This window comes from Zootermopsis nevadensis, unplaced genomic scaffold (genome assembly GCF_977971745.1).
Source record: "Zootermopsis nevadensis isolate Lab colony 2312 unplaced genomic scaffold, Znev_1.0 Znev_ptg000061l, whole genome shotgun sequence".
NCBI classification, from domain to species: domain Eukaryota; kingdom Metazoa; phylum Arthropoda; class Insecta; order Blattodea; family Termopsidae; genus Zootermopsis; species Zootermopsis nevadensis.
In genome coordinates this window covers 55,185-73,594 of record NW_028259192.1, presented here as the reverse complement: position 1 = coordinate 73,594, position 18,410 = coordinate 55,185, and the positions used below count along the sequence as shown (strand labels likewise).

Here is an 18,410-nt window from a genome sequence, read left to right as displayed (position 1 = left end):
AGGGAGGTGGGCTGTGGGGATGGTAAATGGATGGAGTTCGCTCACGATCGTGTCCGGTGGCGGCGTTGGACCTGCGGGTTCCGCCACCAGAGAGCATACCGTGTACATGTAACTATACCACAAATTTCCAACCATTTATTTACTAACTAGCAATTTTTAGGGCGATACATTTTAACATGTAAAGTTGAACCAAACATAGAACCATTAAAGATAGCCTGATGAGGCTGGCCTTTACAGCCACAACATGCCGCCATGTTTTATTCCGGTTGTTACTGCTTCTATACCACTTCACTCCAGCTGCAGATGGATGGAAGCACAGTCGTAAGCCGTTTTTGTTGCCAACTTAAAACGTTGAGTTAGCGAACTGTATGTTGATATTATGTGTGGTTTGTAAAGTGTGTGATCGTTAGTGCTGAACGGTATTGTATACATTTTTTATTTTGTCTTGGTGATTTAAAAAGTTGGAGTGAAATTGTGGAAAGTGAGTAAACGCAATTGTACAGTTCGTTTAAGATGACCTAATATGTGTTATGTACACTGAGAACGCTACATGTATTTACAAGGGTGTTCCGACTGAATATAATTTTCGTTAGACAATGGAACCTCAAGAGAACAGTGGCGATATTTTGCGACTGCCAGTAACGTCGGAAGAGCACACATTTAATTCATGGCAAGTGAAATATAAACGGAGCCACATCTTACACTCAAAATGTTCCAATGACGAGCATTGTGGTGATGATGCCTCAGAATGTTGTTTGTTCTGCCTGTAAGTAAATTAATTAAAAATCCATGAAATTTAAAATCGGTGTGCTTTACTTGTTACCAGCCAGTCTACCCGGAAATTACTAATGGTAATATGTTTGTGTTAGGTGGTGAACTAGATTGTGTAATATTGGGTTAAATTATTTATTTGTGGTTGCTATTGACAGGGTGTTACTACAGTATTGAAATGTAAATTTACTACATTTTCATGTTGGATAAATGCCATACCATACTGTCCAATACTGACCAGTGATACATCTTATATGATCAAAGGTTCTAAAATTGGATACAAAAGTTTCTGTAAAGCACTACCAGATAACACTCCTTTGGTGGTAACAGTTGTGGCGTAGTTTTGGTGTGAATTCTTACTTAAGGTAAAACCCATAAGAAACGCAACCAAGATAGATAGTGTAGGGCATAGTCAAATGCGCAGTTCCATTTTAAATAAATACATCTGTTATGATACTCCATTGCCACTGATGCATGTAAATTGTTTTGGATGTTGTGTCTCTCTTTTGTGTGGCTTATTCAAATGAAACCCACTGCACCACTTTATATCTTTATCCAACCCAAATCTAGGGTCATTTAGCTCTTTATTGATGGGTCTGAACACATGGAAGCTACATAGTGACAGATCTGGGATGTATGAGATTGGCCAGCACATGCAGCACAGTATGCCCTCGTCAGTGCGGGCAGGCATTGTTGGGCAACAAGGTGTTCTTAGCATGCTGGGATGCTTTCTCTTTATGTCAGTATGAAGGTCACTGAGGGTTACACAACAGTGTTGTGCATTAATATTAATGTCAGTGTCCTTGAAACCTTGGCTCCACGAAAGTGATGACTCTGCAGAGATTCTGTACCTGGAATAAAAGCATTTAACCAAGTCATACTGTTCCTGTTTGCTGTAACATGGCCATTTTGTTGCACAGTTCTTGGTGAACTTCTGAAGCCACATGATCACCTACAAATTGTTTCATTTGAATGACCTCATAGTTAGCAAAATAAATTTAAATTTACAATAATGTTACAGGTACAATCAGATTCTTGAGGTGCCACATTTGCCCGATATGGTGTTTGCCAACAATTCGTTACAACTGATGCATACCAGTGGCTGTAATATTGAGTTTAATGCTCTGGATGCATTGAAGCGTGTTTGCAATGGAAAATTAGGTCTAAAAATAGCATGTGCGGATGCCTGGAAAGAATCACGGTAATGTATTCTTGAAACAACTTAATAAGAGTATTTCTTTACTTTAAAATTATACTTGTCAAGACTGACAAATCTGTTTCAAATTACACTTACCAAATTGACAAGTCAGGCAACAGAAGAGACAAGGTTAGTTGTGTAATATAATATAATTGCATTTCATGTTTTTGTAAATAAATGAACTTTGGGTCCCAAGAACAAACATGATTGTAAACCTCAGGCAACCTAAATCATATTTTTGGGAAGTGTCCAAATAAAGGAACATTTTCATGAAGATATTGTAACACTTTTCATTTATACCACACTGGTTCTTCATGGAAAAAATGGATATATTTAACCATTATTGTAATTGGTAATGATTTCCTCTTTACTATACTTAATATACCTGAAATAGTAACACTTGAATAATTATTCTGTGTTGGTTGCTCTTCTTTGTTGGTCTCTAAAACACGCTTGTTTTCTTGTCCATTTCTTCACTCATATATGCAGCACTGGCTTGTTTTCACTAGTTCTCACAAAAAGACAATAATTTTGCTCACATATTTGTGGCTACGATGACTTCATGTTACTTACCACACAGTGGAAAGACCTATCCAGCAGCAAGTATGCAGTATTTGGTAGTTTTAGTAATTGTTTGCCAGAATTTTCCAAGCCATAAAACCATCCCATTTTCTGCTGCTCTTCCCCCCCCCCCCACTCTTCCACGTACCAGAAGCACATATATAGTGAAAGGTTAGTAATGCAGCGTGACTTTAATTCTGCTTACATTTTATGATCTGTGTATATACAAGTACCGGGTCTACAATTTATGCTGTAACGGCCTTGCTTGCATTGCGTGCTCGGCCGAGTGCACTGTTGGTGTGGGATAGAGGTAGCGTGTTATTCCCGTGAGTCACAGGCGAATCAGTTTCAGTGCCGCTAGTAACAGCGAACTACGAATATTTCTCGTCACTAATACATGTTATTACATTAATTGTTCTTACCTTAAATCACAAAAGATATTCAAAGTGACTTCCTTGTGCTTGCAGGCAAGCTTCACATCTCGTTAACATATTTCTAAATACTTGACGAAGCTCTTCTTCGGAAATTGCCGAAATGAATTGTGGTTTCCTGTTCTTCTTTTTAACCAAAACTGATCCCGTACTACGAAATTTTTTTATTAATCTCTCTATCGTGAGCCTGCTAGGAACACTTTCACCGGGAAAATGTCTGCGATATTTATGGCGGCATCTTCCGTAGGATGAATATTTGGCATATGTTTCGACTAAGAACACACGTTGCTTAATACTGTACACCATATTATCAACGTCAATCCGCGACGAGAGACGCAATGAAACTGATTCTCCTGTGTTCACGGGAAGAACACGCTATCTCTATCCCACACCAACAGTGCACTCGGCCGAGCACGCAATGCAAGCAAGGCCGTTACAGCATAAATTGTAGACCCGGTAGTATCAATATGAGATGTCAGGCATACTGTAGAAGAAGACCGTCTGTCGCGCTCATCACAAATCTGACATCTCCATGTCAGACATTCCCCAAACCCTTACCTAGAGGTCCAAGGATTTCTTTTCAGTAAACTTGCCCCTGTTTAGTAGCTGCACTAAGATCTTTTGCTGTTCCTACCACTGGCTTCTGCATCACAAGAGTAGACAGATTCAACCAATCCCGAAGTATGTTGGTCTTGAATTACCAGTTCTGAACAAAGTTTGAGTAGCATTTTCTAAGTAAACTCATGACTTTGCAGGATGGAGTCAGGTCATATGGATGAGGTGAAACCATTTGACTGGACATTTACAACAGACTATAAGGGTACCCTGACTGGAGGCTTTGCAGTAACACCAACAGATTCTAGAATAGATGTAGAAAAACTACGCCAAAGAGAAAAGATCCTTTTCTACCACGATCTCTTACTGTTTGAAGATGAGCTGCACGACAATGGCACAGCCGTGTGCTCCGTTAAGATTGTGAGTAGGACGAGGAAGGAAGAATATTTATACAAAACTTGTAGAAGTGTTCAGTGTTTTACATTGTTCTTTGGATAGTTTAATCCATGATGTGTTGATGTCTTGATTGTTTTTCACCACTCTCAATATATTACTCAAGGACCACGCTGAACAGGGTGGTATAGTGGCAGTGCTGTAAGCTTATATTTGGGATATATCCAGTTCAGTTCTCAACTTTGTTGTTGGCTGAAAATGGCTGTCTTCTGGGCAGTTGTACCATGTAGTCTTGTAGAGGTTTACTGGTGTTTCAGAGGTCCTTGCTGCCTCCATCATCAGGGTGATGGGCCTCATCACTTTGTTGATGGAGGCAGCAAGGACCTCTGAAACGCCAGTAAACCTCTACAAGACCACATGGCGCAACAGCCCAGAAGACAGCCATCTTTAGATGCACTGCTGTGAAAACCTCAAATCCTACCTTTGTTGTTGGCTATCCACACAAATTTTTTATGCTTTTCTGTCTCCCCAGGTAAATGTTGGGACATTGCCTTCATACAAGTAACAATCTATTCCTTCCAGCTTGTTATCTAATCACAATTTCTGAACATTTTCCCATCTCTTTCAAGGCAGCTGAAACATTTTCAGCCATGTGTCATTGGTGATGTATGGTCCATCTGCCTGTTGGTTGCAGTAGCAGGATACCACTAAACTGTTTAAACTCAGAGTTGAAGTCCAGCCATCAGCTCTGTATTACAAGGACTTAAATCCTTTATTCTGGTACTAATAATCAATCATTCTATTAGAATATAAATTTTAATCCTGTCTGTCCTCATTCGCCATTTACATAGGATCCTGAAAACATTTCCATAAGCCTGGTATAAAAATGTAGAGGACTTTATGACATAATGAGATTTGTATTTGACTTTTGTGTAGGTCTTATATAATTGTCATATTTACACAGTCCTGCATCAAACTTTCTTCCTGTTTGGTTCTGGCTAACTGAAAATTTAGCATGTTTCCATACTTACTTTTTTTGTACATACGTGTAATCACATTCTGGCCCTGGTAGTTTTAATAACCTATACTGTTGCTGTCGGTACAGCCTGCTGCATTCTCCGATTGAGAAAAGTGCCTCTTGACAGGGCTCAAAACGTGTAGTTGCCTGGTTGCCACCAGCAGCCAGAAAATTACAGACAGTGTGACAATTTTCCATCTTAACATTTGGAAGTTTGGTTCAGTTTCATGAAATGAGGTTTATCAGGTGCCATGTGCTGCTGCCCAGAATAGTGACATCAGAGTTCTTTTCTTTTGACACACCAGCCTAGCCTAACATCTCAAATTTTCTGAATGCCCCAATACCTTATAACCCCCCTCCCCCCTTCCCGCAACCAGAATATTTGTCTGTCTACTGAGTTTCAACAATTTTTTGAGTCCTTCCCACAGATATGGAAGTTAGCTGTAAATATACTCTACAACTATGTGTGGAGAGTCAACAAAGGGTGGTCTTCCAACTTTGGGGCTGAGCGGACCAACAATTTCTCACCATAAAGCTCCAGGATATAACAAAATGTTATACAGGGTCTTGTGAATGTTGTCATAAACCTTCAGGTTCCATAAAAGGCAGGAAATTTCTTGACTAGCTGAGCAACTATTAACTTCCCAAAAAGGGTTTTTAGTTGTTAGTTATTAAGAAAGTAATCCTTTTACATGTTTTCAGTTTTAATAACTGGTATCAATCAGCTAGGTTTGCGAGCATTTGCACAAAGTACATTTTTAAATGCCATGCTATGATAATAGAGTCCACAATTTTGACATTAGTAGTGTTTTTGGACTTTAAATTTGTTTTTATTGATATTTCATAAGATAATTGGTCAATTTATGCCTTTTTTCAGAGGGTAATGCCTAGCAGTTTCTTTATTCTGCTAAGGTACTTCCTTCGAATTGACAGTGTGATGTTAAGGATGAATGACACTCGCTATTACCACGAGTTTGGCTCAGACTTCATTCTACGAGAATATACGTCCAGAGAAGCAAAGGCACAAGATCTAAGTGTAAGTAAACAAATACCTGATTCTTCATAAGTTATGGGTGACCCATTTTCTCTAGTAAGTTAGAATAGTGTGACTGGTAGATAATAAGCCATTAGCACAAATGTGTCAGGTTAAATTTTTAGGAAATTTAATAAGCCCAGTTGGGATGATAAATTTAGAAAATAAAAGGAAGTTCTGGCTTGTGCTCAAATTTGTTTTCTTATTTCAGAAATTTTTCAGAGTTCCAGTCCTATAAATTGCAGGTAGCTCATTGATTTACACGCATAAGTATTATAACTTCATCAAGCTTTTAAAAACAGCCCATCATACAAAAACTTATCTGACATGAAATATAAATTTCATTGACGTTTACAACTTGTATGTGAAACATTTTTTAGTCCATCTGGTGTATTTTGGTGAAATAAACAAAATAATTTATGCCTCTGTGCAGTGTAATATTGTGACTGTTGATGAGTTCATAAACAGTGACCCACAGTAAATGAAAATATAAAGCCAGTAGGAGTTACAAAATTGCAAAGAACACATTTGAATACTGTGTATTTCATTTTCATGATTGAAGTGCCTTTGTGTGTTTATTTTTTAATAACAAAGTAAATTTATTTAAAATTCTGGATGTTTCAGATTCCTCCATCAAGGTTGGTTGATCCAAGTGAAATTGCTCGGTTCTTGCCGCTTGTCACTTCTTGTTACGAAAAACTGATACTTCCAAGCACCAAGTTGCAGCCAGATGACACAACTGCAGTAAAATGAATCTGAATATGCTATTTTCTTTTTATTGTAAAAATGTTAGAGGTTAACATATCTTGTTTCAAGGTTAGATGAAACAAAGTGCTTGACAGAATGAGATGTGCTGTGGAGACACACAGACAACAGACATATTTAAACATTCTTCACTGACCGAAAGGCTTGTCAGCATTTTAAACAGTGACTGTTTTGATCAAGGTTGGTGTTACTGAACTAGTAGCTTTTGGATCTATAAATTTGTTGGATTTACGAGTTACATTAACATTTTTGGAGATTACATGTAGTAGTTATTCTGAGATTTTCTGATTCAGGGACTTTTAAAACTTTTCTTGGAAACTGCCTGTGTCTAATTGTGTGGCAAGAAATAAAGATTTACAAATGCAATTATTATTAGAATTACCTAAGATTCACAGCAGGATATAGTTTGTTATGTCATAGACTAGCAGTTTTCCCACAATGTTACTGTGGGGATCATAAATGTTTACATTTCTTAAAACCTTGCATACCATGTATCAAATTTCTATATATAAAAAAACATACACAAACCAACAGTTTCCACTTTAAAACACATTGTGCCAGACGAGTTTCAACCTCATGAGGTCATCATCAGTGGCGTGGCATATTAAAATCAGTCCATAAAAATCCATATAGTTCATGCAACAATGTGTTGTCACAAAACACTGTGTATAAAGATGGTGTCCTGCTTTATGTCATGTTTGTAAACCACAATTTGTGGTTTACGTTGCACACGAACTATTGTATTATCCCACTGAGTCACCCATATACGCTTGGTTGTCTTGTTCTATTCAAGGTGGAGGCATTCTTGTGTAGCAGCACTACGTCTAATGACCGAAGTGTCTCTTGTGGTTTATGTTGTCCACCGTGAGCCATGGCTGTGCTGTCTGCGCCTGGACCATCGTGAATTTCTACATGTGTGTGGGTATTACTGTCAGCTCGGAAAGTGTGCAGGAGTTTATAAACACTATGGCAAGCAGTGTGGCCATCTATTATATGTGAAACTTTACTTTATTACGGTTTATTACTAGGCCACGGTTCACAGTGGACAACAGCGTAAACCACAAGAGATGTCAAAGTGGGAGGTAATGGGAATATTTAGTGATCATCACCGAGAGGGAGTTTCCAAACAGTCTTTAACGGGAGATGCGCAATAGCAGTTGTCCTAGGATTGCCATTGATAAGTGACATTTATGTATGTAAGACTTGACATTTATGTACTCTGTAGTGTGTATTATTTGCGGGTTTGGTGCGTTGTACAGTTACTTGAGGAATTTAAATATGTTTGCCTTGGAACGTGAAGTAATGCTAGTTTAGCAATGGTGCCTGAGTGGTGTGCCCCCCAGAACCAAAGTACATGTTTAATCAGAATGCTGTTTGTTTATGCATTTGTGTCGGGGGGGTGGGGAACTTGGTATCGCAACAGGAAATTGGCTGTGATCACGATGGTCACTCCTGTCTGCTACAGATTTATGTCTCAACTTGACGTGCATTGTGTAAGTACATGAGCAATATGATGTATTAGATGTGCTTGTCATGTGATAGAGTTAAGTCTGTCCAAGAAAATATGTGTCACTGTTTATCATTGCAGTGGCCTTTGTAGAGTAGAGAATTATCCCATGTTTATTACAAACAGACAGTCCCATTAAGAACACATGGTAAAGTGGAATTACTTACTGAAAGGGATTGGGGGGGGGGGGGAGAGCTGAAAGATGCTATCACGTGTAACATCCTTCAAGAATAAAGAAACTGAGAGCCTGTGTAACTGCTGAGACAAGCTGAAACAATGTTTGGATTTTTATGTTCAATTCCTTTCAGAAGTTCCTCCTGAACAGCTTCAAATTCCTCTTTTCCTATGAGAGTAATCTGAACAGCAGTTGCCCTATTCTTGCTTTTGGTGCAGCAAAACACTTGGAAATAATTCCAGGCATCACTTTTCCAACAGTTCTGTAACCAAACAAAAACAAAATGCTCAACTCATTACCACACACACACAAAGTGTGATGATCGAACACCCTGTAAGTTTCTTTAAGAAAGGAAAATAGGCTGAAAATCATACAGAATAAAAAATTATTTTATTATTATACGCTGCATCTATGTGTACTCTATTGAAATGTATGAAATTAAATTAAATCCGTGGCGTAACAGCTCCAGAGAGCCAAATCCGACTAACTTGACTGCTGGCCTCACGTTCACACGCCTAAGCGGAGGTGAACGATCATCCAACCAGATCTAGGGTGACGTGTGGTCAGCCATTGCTAGCTTTCCTGACCGGATTGTAGCTCCCCAATTTCCTCACGATGCTGGGTTGGCACTGGTTGAAAGCTCATGAGAAAATCTCTCCTCCCCCGAGACTCGAACCAGCGCGCATTCCGTCTCCGAAGCACGATGCCTCAGACCGCGCGGCTACGGCGCGGGACATTGAAATGTATTTTCTTGTGTTTTCTAGTGAAATGTTCAGGCATCTAACAAATTGCATTTTGATTAGTGAATTAAGTAAACATTCGCTAACCCCCACCCATAATCCTCGAAAGAAATGGGCCCTTCAAAATATCTCTACTTTTATGTTTATGTAATCTGTTGCACCAAAAAAAGAGTTCCCACTCCCTCACAAAGGCAGACTGTGAAGAATAATATACACAGCAGATGAACACCGAAGGTTGCTTACGATAATATTTGGACCTAAGTGTAAAGGAAAGGTTGAAGGCTGGATGAAACTGCATACTAGGATTTATACTTCATAAAATATTATCAGGAGGATGTAACATTAATGGAGATGACAAGAAATTCATATAAAATGTTGGTTGAAAGAACTCAAAGGAAGAGACCACTTGAAGACTTATTCATGGATGGGACAATTTTATTTGAATGGATCTTAGGGTAATGGTTGGGGGGGTTTGAACCACATTCAGTTGGTTCAGGACAGAAAAGACTGTATTTGGCGCACCCTTCGGGCATTACGAATATAATCGCTTATGTTTTGGTTTATGCGATGTTTCAGTCCCTGATGGACAAAGTGTTGGGAGATTTAATAGGCAGGGAGGTCATCTTCTACACAAATGACTTGATCATTTTCAGTTCTACTCCTGAAAACTACGCGAAAAGGCTAGAAAGAAAGACCCATGGCCTGTGCTTCTGGACAGTTAAACGAACACGAACAGATATTGAGCTCTAGTGAATTAGAACTTTTAGCTCTAGTGCGGGCCACACGTCACTTCCGAAGCCATCTGCGTGGTCGTCAGTTCGTAGCCCGATCTGACCATCGATCTTTATCTAAAGAAATTCTCAGACACCAACTCCCGGTTAATGAGATGGTCTCTCAGATTAGTGGAGTTCGATTTCCGCCCAGGATAGTCTATCCAGCATGTAGACGCCCTAAGTCGACACATCGCGACCCTGGAAAACGACCCCTTGAGTCGGGAAAACATGGCTAAAGCAGCAGAGCGACAGTTTTCGTCAGCGTCTGTAGAAATAGCTTTGACAAAGGTCAGTTCTACCTTGACAAAGATGGACTACTACATAGGCGAGCGGGAGGTCATTGTCCCGATCAGGTGGTAGTACCACGTGGGTTAGTAAATGACGTCATAGCCTCGCGTCACAACCAGGACAGAACAGGACTCTGAAGACACGGATTAACCGAGCGATGTCAACAACTGCGAGTCGAGAGACCGACGGAAACAAGGCCATGAGAATAAAGCCTCAGTGGGAGACCCGGAAGGGGCGAGGGAGCCATCTCAAGCGTGCGCCGTGGATCATAAAGCATCAAGGATTGGACTGCGAGACGCGGGATCAACATTTCTAGATCAACGATCACGCAGGTTATGAATTGGCCGTGACACCAACTGAGACTCGAGTCCATGCCTACCGATTCGCTAAGCTAATTAAGAATCCCTGAGACAACCCATCAAAACCCCTAAAAATCCCACCAGCTACGTCACTCTCCGGGGTGGGACGCAGTGTGCGACCAGCCACGTCGTAGCGGACACCGCGATGTACGCGACAGACATTAAGGAGGCTCATAAATCCTTTGAAAGTGTGACGAAGTTCAAATACTTGGGAAAAACAATAACGATTCAAAATGATGCTCACGAGGAAGTTAGGAGGAGATTAAATTATGGAAATGCTTGCTACTTCTCAGTTCAAAATATTTTGTCTTCCCGTCTGATTTCTAAGAACCTGAAGATTAAAGTATACAAAATACTAATTTTGCCTGTTGTTTTGTATGGGTGCGAAACATGGTCAATTTCATTGACATTACTGTGTTGAATATTTCGGGCACAAACCTGGGTCCACATTTTCGCCTTCCGCTGTTATGTTATGGCAGTGAGCGTCAGTGTGGACCCGGCTTTAAGAGGCCGAGAAGTGAAAATGAAACTTAAAGATAAAAAGAAGAAGAAGAAGACAGAGCTAAGACTCGAGAACAAGTGTCCATATCCAGAAAATCATTCCGTACCGAGCATATTTTATTAGCCACGTGATCTAATTAGAGGTTTGTGGCGACTATTACCGATTGGGTACAAGAATACTTTGTGGGGTGGAGTTATTTTATCACGTGCTCGAGGCTGATTTTCAAAAGACATGCGTAATTTAGAATTTAAAAAGAACCGGTTATGACGACAGGCGTTTTACTTCTGTACGCTGTCAGAACTTTCGTTCACTGTTTAACGTTCAAATGCGGCAGGCAAACTTTTTAAATTTTGGGACTTTACTGAGTTACGATGCAACTGACCATGAATGCAGAATGCAACGTGCGTGTTATTTCAACAATTTTAGCGTTCCTGAATTTCTTGTCACAGTGAACTTACTAAAACTGCAGCTGTGGTAGCTTGCTTGGTGACACACGCTATGCGACTCCACCCCCATTTAAAAGAAGGTTGAGCTGAAACAGGGTGTTTCATGTTAATTGTCGTTGAAATAAAATTTACTGTGCGTTAGATGTATAACACACCTCTTTCGATCTTTACTTTTTATGTATGAGGGGATGGTTATTCATGTAATAAATGTTTCGAACCCCCTCTGAGCTTAAGATTATGGCAGAGCAGATCTCTATCTATCTACATGTCCGAAAGTCCATCCACCTGTCTTTATTATCCAGAGTTTCCGCATAAAACACAGTAACTAAGTACAACAGCAGAGCATACAGGCTTGGATTCAAACCAGTAACCTGCCGAGTACGAACCCCATTCCACAGCGCCCAGTTCCCAAGCCGCGCGTCGATGCCTGTTCGTTGCTTGGTTCTCAGCGTCAATAACAAATATAATGCTCCATGCGCTGTGATCTAATAGGGCAAACCACGGAAGTCAAGAATACTTTTCCAGAAGTCAGATTTCTTGAATAGCCCAGCGACTATTACATTGTCAAGAAGCATTCTGTTCTATAGTTTGTTTCGCAGTCAAATCTAGAGCTCATAACGTGACGAGAACAGTCCTAATGTATTTGAATACATTTATACAAAGACTGAATAATGGCTACAGATTTTCATGAAGCTAAACCTACGATGGCTCAATTTTGTGGGCCCTCAGATTTTAATTGGGAAACTTGGATGTTTCCAAGTTAATGTATGTTCAATAATTCTCTTGTGTTTGGATTATTTACGACGCGAAACTTGGTCAGTGGCATTTATGCAGTGTCACAAACGCCTACATTTTGCGTTTTGGGCGAATGCTTTGTGTTGAAAAGCTTGAAACATTGGGTACTTGGCATAAAATGAATTAATGGTTTCATCATCGCACTCAGCTGTGCTGATGCAGTGAAAGGTTTCGACGGACTGGACTCGTAGGTCGATTGAATCTGGTGTCAGAGTTGCAATATTAAGACGAAAATTCTCCGGGATGTCGCGCCGTATAATGCAGTAGAAACTGACCGACGTTTCAGAGGTGCTTACTTCCTGCATCATTGGGCACTCATCGCCCTGATGATGGTAGGTAATAAGCACCTCTGAAACGTCGGCCAGTTTCTACTAGATTACTTGCCGCTGTGAGAAGCTGAAATCTCACTTACAGCAAGGATGTTTCTGGCAAAGTGACAACTTGCAAGATCAAGAAGGAGATGGGGGATACCATTGAGGTTGGTTTTATGGAAATAAGTTGCGAGTACGTGGACTGGATCCGTGTGGCTTGGCACTAGGACAGACGGAGGATTCTGTTGATCCTCGGGGTTCTGTTAAAGGCCTGCTTCGTGTTCGGCAGGTCCCGGGTTAAAATCTCGGCTCAGAGCCCGGCTATCTCAGCCCCTTCAGGCAAATTCCGGGATGGTACCGTAAATTAGGCCACGACCGCTTCCTTCCACATCCTTTCTAATTCATTATTCATTGTCTTCCTCTCATTCGACGCTGTGTAATCCGTTGAATTGTAAAAAGATAATCACGAGGAGGTTTTATCATTATCGCAGCTGCGTCGTCTCACGCACGGCTCTGCCTGATTCCCGCTGGCCTTGACCTAAGTAATTGGTTCACGCGGCGATTTCTTGCTTCAGGCAGGATCCGGTACGAGAGCTCGTGGCAGAATTTCCTGAAGAGGACGTCTGCATTTTATGGCTGTCGACACGATAACTGTGATGGAAAAGTTCTCTTATCACGGAATGTTAAACTGCAGGTCGTGTCTCAAATATTTTTAGATGCATTTAACTCTTTGAAGCACAGTGGTAACTATATGTACCACCTGTAGTTATATTAATGGGTCTTCTTAAGGTACAATTTGGCTGCACGCGACAGAGACGGGAGACGGACTCATCGCAGCTTCCCGCCACTCACTTTTGAGGTGACGACCGAGACATGCGGCAAAGTGTTTGTTTTGTTGAGACGCCTGCACATATTCTGTGAAAAATGAGTATAAAACTGCTTCTAAAAAGGTTACTCGAAGAAGAAGAAGAAGAAGATGTGTTGCTGTGTTATTTGTTGCGAAAGAAAGAAAGAAAGAAAACCTACGAGTTCAATATTCAAAACCAGACGCGAAGAAGGATCTTTCTGTCTGTTAATAAAGAATCATTTATCATTAGAAGAAGAAAGTTTCAGGAGTTATTTCAGATTGAATCAAAAGCAGTTTGGTTACGCACTGAGTTTAATAGGAAAAACATACAAACAACAAAAACTGTCGCTCACGTTACGGTTAAGTTTCTTATATTGTATTATTACTAATTATGTCACAAATGTAATGACAATTGTCTTCATTCTGTGATGTTGGTTGGTTCGGGGGTCGAGGCAGTTCTTAAAGGAGAATACCTCAGATGAACTTGGGTTGGACATCCCATGTTGCTCCTCGCATATCCATCTGAATCACTTCATAGTGACTTAAAATGTTAGCTTGTATTTTCAAACGTGGAGCCTTTACGTGGTTCCCAAATGAAGCAATTTCGTCTTCAATTTCTGTATCAGTGTTGGCACTTAACTGTTGCACGAGATTATCAAGAATATCATCATGATTGTTGTTGCGTCTTTTTCGTCGTGGAGGCTGTGGTACAGAGGACTGCGATGCTTCATCTGGACAACCTTCGCTGTTTTCAGTCCGAGTCTCAAACTGTGCGTTTGCCGCTGAATCTGACTCAACATTAGATGCAGTAGGTCTTTCTGTTGAAACCGGTTCTAAGAATTGGAGTCTCTTGAAAAAATCCCACTTAGAATTTTTCGGTGGTGCAGCTGATCCGGTTGACATTTTTCTTTTGCGTTTAAATCGATTGTATGAATCCCGTATATACTTCCAGCGTTTTCTACAGTCTCCATCTGAAATGAGAAAATACGCCCATTTTCGTGTGCGTGTTCTTTGTGTACGATATCACTTATTGAGTGATTGACAATTTTTTCCCTTCAGATTTATGGCGACTGGCGAAAGTTACGCTTCACTATCGTTTGCTTACCGTATATCAGCGCGTCATATTTCACCAATCGTGAAAGAGGTTCTTAGGTGTCTAAGAAACAAGTTGGTACCTCAACTCATGCCTGAACCTACGCAACGAGAGTTTCAACGCATTTCAAACGAATTTTGGATAAAATGGAATTTTCCGAACGCCGTTGGAGCCAATCTCTTTCAACTACAAAGCTTTCTTTTCTATCGTTCTTTTAGCCATCGTGGACGCTAATTACAAGTTTGTTGCGGTCGACGTCGGTGCGTATGGCAAAGAAGGTGATTATTGGAAATAACTTTAATCTTCCGGGTCCTGAGTGCCTTCCGGGAACCATTTCTAACTTTCAGGCGAAGCATCGGGTCTCGACGCGTATCTGATGAAGTTGCAAAGAATGACGTAACTGAACAGACATTCAATTATCGCCTTTGTCGTGCCGGAAGGGTATCGGAAAATGCATTTGGGTTGATTTGCCAAGTATTTTGAGTGTTTTATACACACATAAACATTTTGCCGGAGACATGTGATGATTTGATATTAGTCGCCTGTTACGCGATGGATTCCTAGTAAAAATCTGGAAAAACTTTCTATCACTTCAGTAATGACGTGGAAACAACGCCACCAAACACGCACTCCTTATCTCGAGCAGGAGGCGAGATAAGAGAAGAGTTGAGAAAATATCTCATGTCAGACGCTGGTGCAGTTTCTAGGGAAGTAGATCGCAAAAACCTGGTAATAATCCATTCATTGCATGACGTGTTTAAATCTAGAAGACGTTATATTGTATTATAAAAACGCAAACAACTAACCACTTTTGTCTAATTAGGCGAGCTTCGGGATTTAGAGGGTTAAGTCTGGCATTTATGAAAGCGACAGTGAACTTATGAGTCCTGCAAATTTCGTGACTGTCAGGCATCGAGCAGGACCCCGTTCCTTGGCGTATAAAAATGTATTCTGTGAAAGTTAAGTTGCCACCACGCCCCGCAGTAAAGCTGACAACCGATTTCAGACTACGTTGCCGATAACTGGGTTACACCGAACGCCTATTGATTGCAGCATCCTTGGCGATGTAAAAGTCTGACCAGAACGAGCTGCATGGAGCAGAGTCCATCTTCAGCCCTCGGTCGGTCGGCTAGTTAAATTCTGAACGAAATTCTTATCTCCTTATAACGCAGTTTTCTCCTCGCTCTTGTCACTTCATCCGTCTCGGGTCCAGATATTACCCTCAGCGCTCTCTTCTCAGACACCCCGAGTCTGTGTTTTCGCTTGAAGTGAAAGACCGGGTTTTACACCCATACAAAACAGTAGGAAACATTCGTTGTTAGAGAGGAGACGGGAAACAGAAGATTGTGAACTGCGGGCGGGAGAATGTGAAGGTGCGTCGTGCAGTTGTAATACGCTTGGAAGTGCCTGAGGTAAAGTTGGTAATCGGCTTCCTCAGACGTTGGTAGTATTTCGTAGGATTGGCGGGCAGATTGAAATAGCTGAAGGTTGTCAGTTTGTAGATAATAATATGAAGAGTTTTATTCAGTCTCAAGACAAGATCAAGTTCACGCGCCCTGGGACCATGAAGATTATGTATAATATCGAAGAAGGTGGCGTGATGTCATTCTCTTTATGAGTGCGACCTCACACGTGATCTCGTTACAGGCGATGACATCATAAGGAAACTGTTATCACAGGAGGCGTTGCGAGCTGTGAGGGCGCTCTCATATTACATCTGCTTAATCTCAATACGTGGAACTTACACAGTGTCTGAATTTAATTCGGATGGAGTTCGGACCTCAGCTTCTGGGGAATGCGGTGATGATCCTTCGCGGAAGTGTAGGCAACTGTCAGTTGCTCGAGAGACGTGCTAATTCCTTTCTTGTAGCTCCTGAGAAATGCCGCCAGTCGTTTTTCTGGGTCTCTCCGACTGTCGGTTGTTTCCATGGAGACGGTTCCCTGACCTTGACCGCTATTTGTGATCTGGCCTTCGGCGTTGTGCGAGGGCTGGGCCTGCCAAAGAATTACGGAATGTTGGTCGTTCGCTTAATAACTCGCCCTGCTCGATTAATCCAGACCCGGGGACTAACAGGAATCTTTACTCGAATTTACCGCGGGCCGGCGAGGGAAGTAGGTTGTGTGGATAAAGCTGGCTCAGGAGGAGAATGCCCCGCGTAGCGAACTTTCGGGTTGCTGCCCTCAACAGCGCTGAACGGATTTTGATGAAACTGAACGCGAACTGGCGTCGGTAGGCATCGCTTCGGGAAATTCTCCGCTCCACATTTAGCTCATCTCTGGTTTTCAGAGTTCACTTGGCAAATGTTCACATTCGCTGGCTTCATATTTTAGGGTAACAAGTTTGAATCCACGAAGTCATTGTCATTATCGGAGATAGAATTGAAGTTGCTCAAAATCTGCCACCACGCGAGATCCGACATACAGACAATTGTCTCAGTTCCTTGCCCACGTAAAACCGACGTTTCGGGAACAAACCCTGAAGATGGGGACAGAGTTTGTTCCCGAAACGTCGGTTTACTACGGTAACCAGTTGATTATGTGTAATAAAATTGTTTGTATCTTGTGAATCACACAAAACATCATAGTTGAATGGTTAGTACTCCTGCTACATGTTTGGCAGGTCCTGGGTTCAGATCTTGGCCTGCAGACTGGCTATCGTGACGAAGGCTTGTTGTGGTTTTCCTCAGTCCCTCCAGAAAATGCTTGGATAGTTCCTTAAATTAGGCCATGATCACTTCTGTCCACATGTTTTCCAATTCTCTGTTTACTATCATCCTCTCACTCGACATTATAAAGTCTCAGCTAGTGACAGCATCGTTAAATAAAGTATAAATAAATTGTGAGTCACATGAAGATGGCTGCCTTCTGGGTTGTAGCATTACAACACAGAAAACGAGTCATATTCGTACTCGCCACTGTGAGAACCTCAATTCTTACTGTGACTCGCATGCTTTTGTTGTGCTGTAACTTTGTGTGCCTGAAACTCGGGACTGTCAGTGTGATGGTATGAGATAAGAAATTCATGAACATGTGTCTGCACGACCTTGAATTTTAAGACATCCCATCTTACTAGTGACATCTTATAAATTGATCTGAAGTTGTCACTGACATGAAATCCCACAGTCTTGGACTGGGGACATTAAAATATCATAGTAATTTATAAAAAATACATTTAACACTGCTTTAGCTTTATTCAGCTTTCAGTATCACATTTAATTTTCATTGTTGCAATTTGCATGCTCTTTCCTAATGTTCTTCAGTAAGACACATCCTAATTGCTGATTTAACTTCCTTGTGTAGAGCAGATGCTCATGGGAAAAGAGTGTGAAGATGACAGCGTTGTGGGATATTGCGCAGTGTAGTGTAATATAAATTGACACCATTATTAGGCGATCTCTCTGGTGATGAAGGCAGTAAGCATATTCCCCTTGTTACTTCATGCTTTTAAGTTAGTCATGTTTCTTTTCTGTATTAATAACATAGGCAGGAAAACTGTGACATGAGTTAAGAAAAATAAAAGCAGTAAGTACAGTTTCTATGGGATATTATGATACAATGTATAAAATGTGAAAGTAGGGCAAGGAAATATCTCAATTTGGGAACTGTACATTCAGACAGGTAAAATGCCATTTGTTGCTTTCGAACATTTTCGCTAGATCTACTGATACTATTGGTAGCACTGCATTAATCTAAATATATCGATATGGGAAAGAATGACTAGCGAAATTGCGTCGATCACTTTCGTAACCTGTTTTGAAGTACAGTACATATTTCTTGTACAGAGGTTTTGCAGTTATGTCAGACAGCAGACTGGCCGTATCTGATGCGAAGGTCTGAAAAAACAAGCAC

General features: G+C 40.9%; 2 protein-coding genes across 2 annotated transcripts; one reads left to right on the top strand and one right to left on the bottom strand.

The window, feature by feature from the left end:
* The first annotated feature begins 277 nt into the window (after positions 1–277).
* LOC110832079 (TIP41-like protein) lies at positions 278–7,091 on the top strand. Its single transcript, XM_022068730.2, has 5 exons — positions 278–766; positions 1,793–1,972; positions 3,717–3,936; positions 5,805–5,963; positions 6,585–7,091. The coding sequence occupies exons 1-5, from the start codon at positions 597–599 to the stop codon at positions 6,711–6,713; spliced, it is 858 nt and encodes a 285-aa protein (XP_021924422.2). The 5' UTR covers positions 278–596; the 3' UTR covers positions 6,714–7,091.
* A 6,652-nt stretch (positions 7,092–13,743) lies between these two features.
* Positions 13,744–18,399, bottom strand: LOC147871136 (uncharacterized). The gene is made up of 2 exons (XM_087340366.1): positions 16,307–18,399; positions 13,744–14,439 (listed from the first exon to the last, which is right to left on the bottom strand). Exon 2 carries the CDS (start codon positions 14,369–14,371, stop codon positions 13,943–13,945), a length of 429 nt encoding a protein of 142 aa, XP_087196492.1. The 5' UTR covers positions 14,372–14,439; positions 16,307–18,399; the 3' UTR covers positions 13,744–13,942.
* Positions 18,400–18,410: the final 11 nt, after the last annotated feature.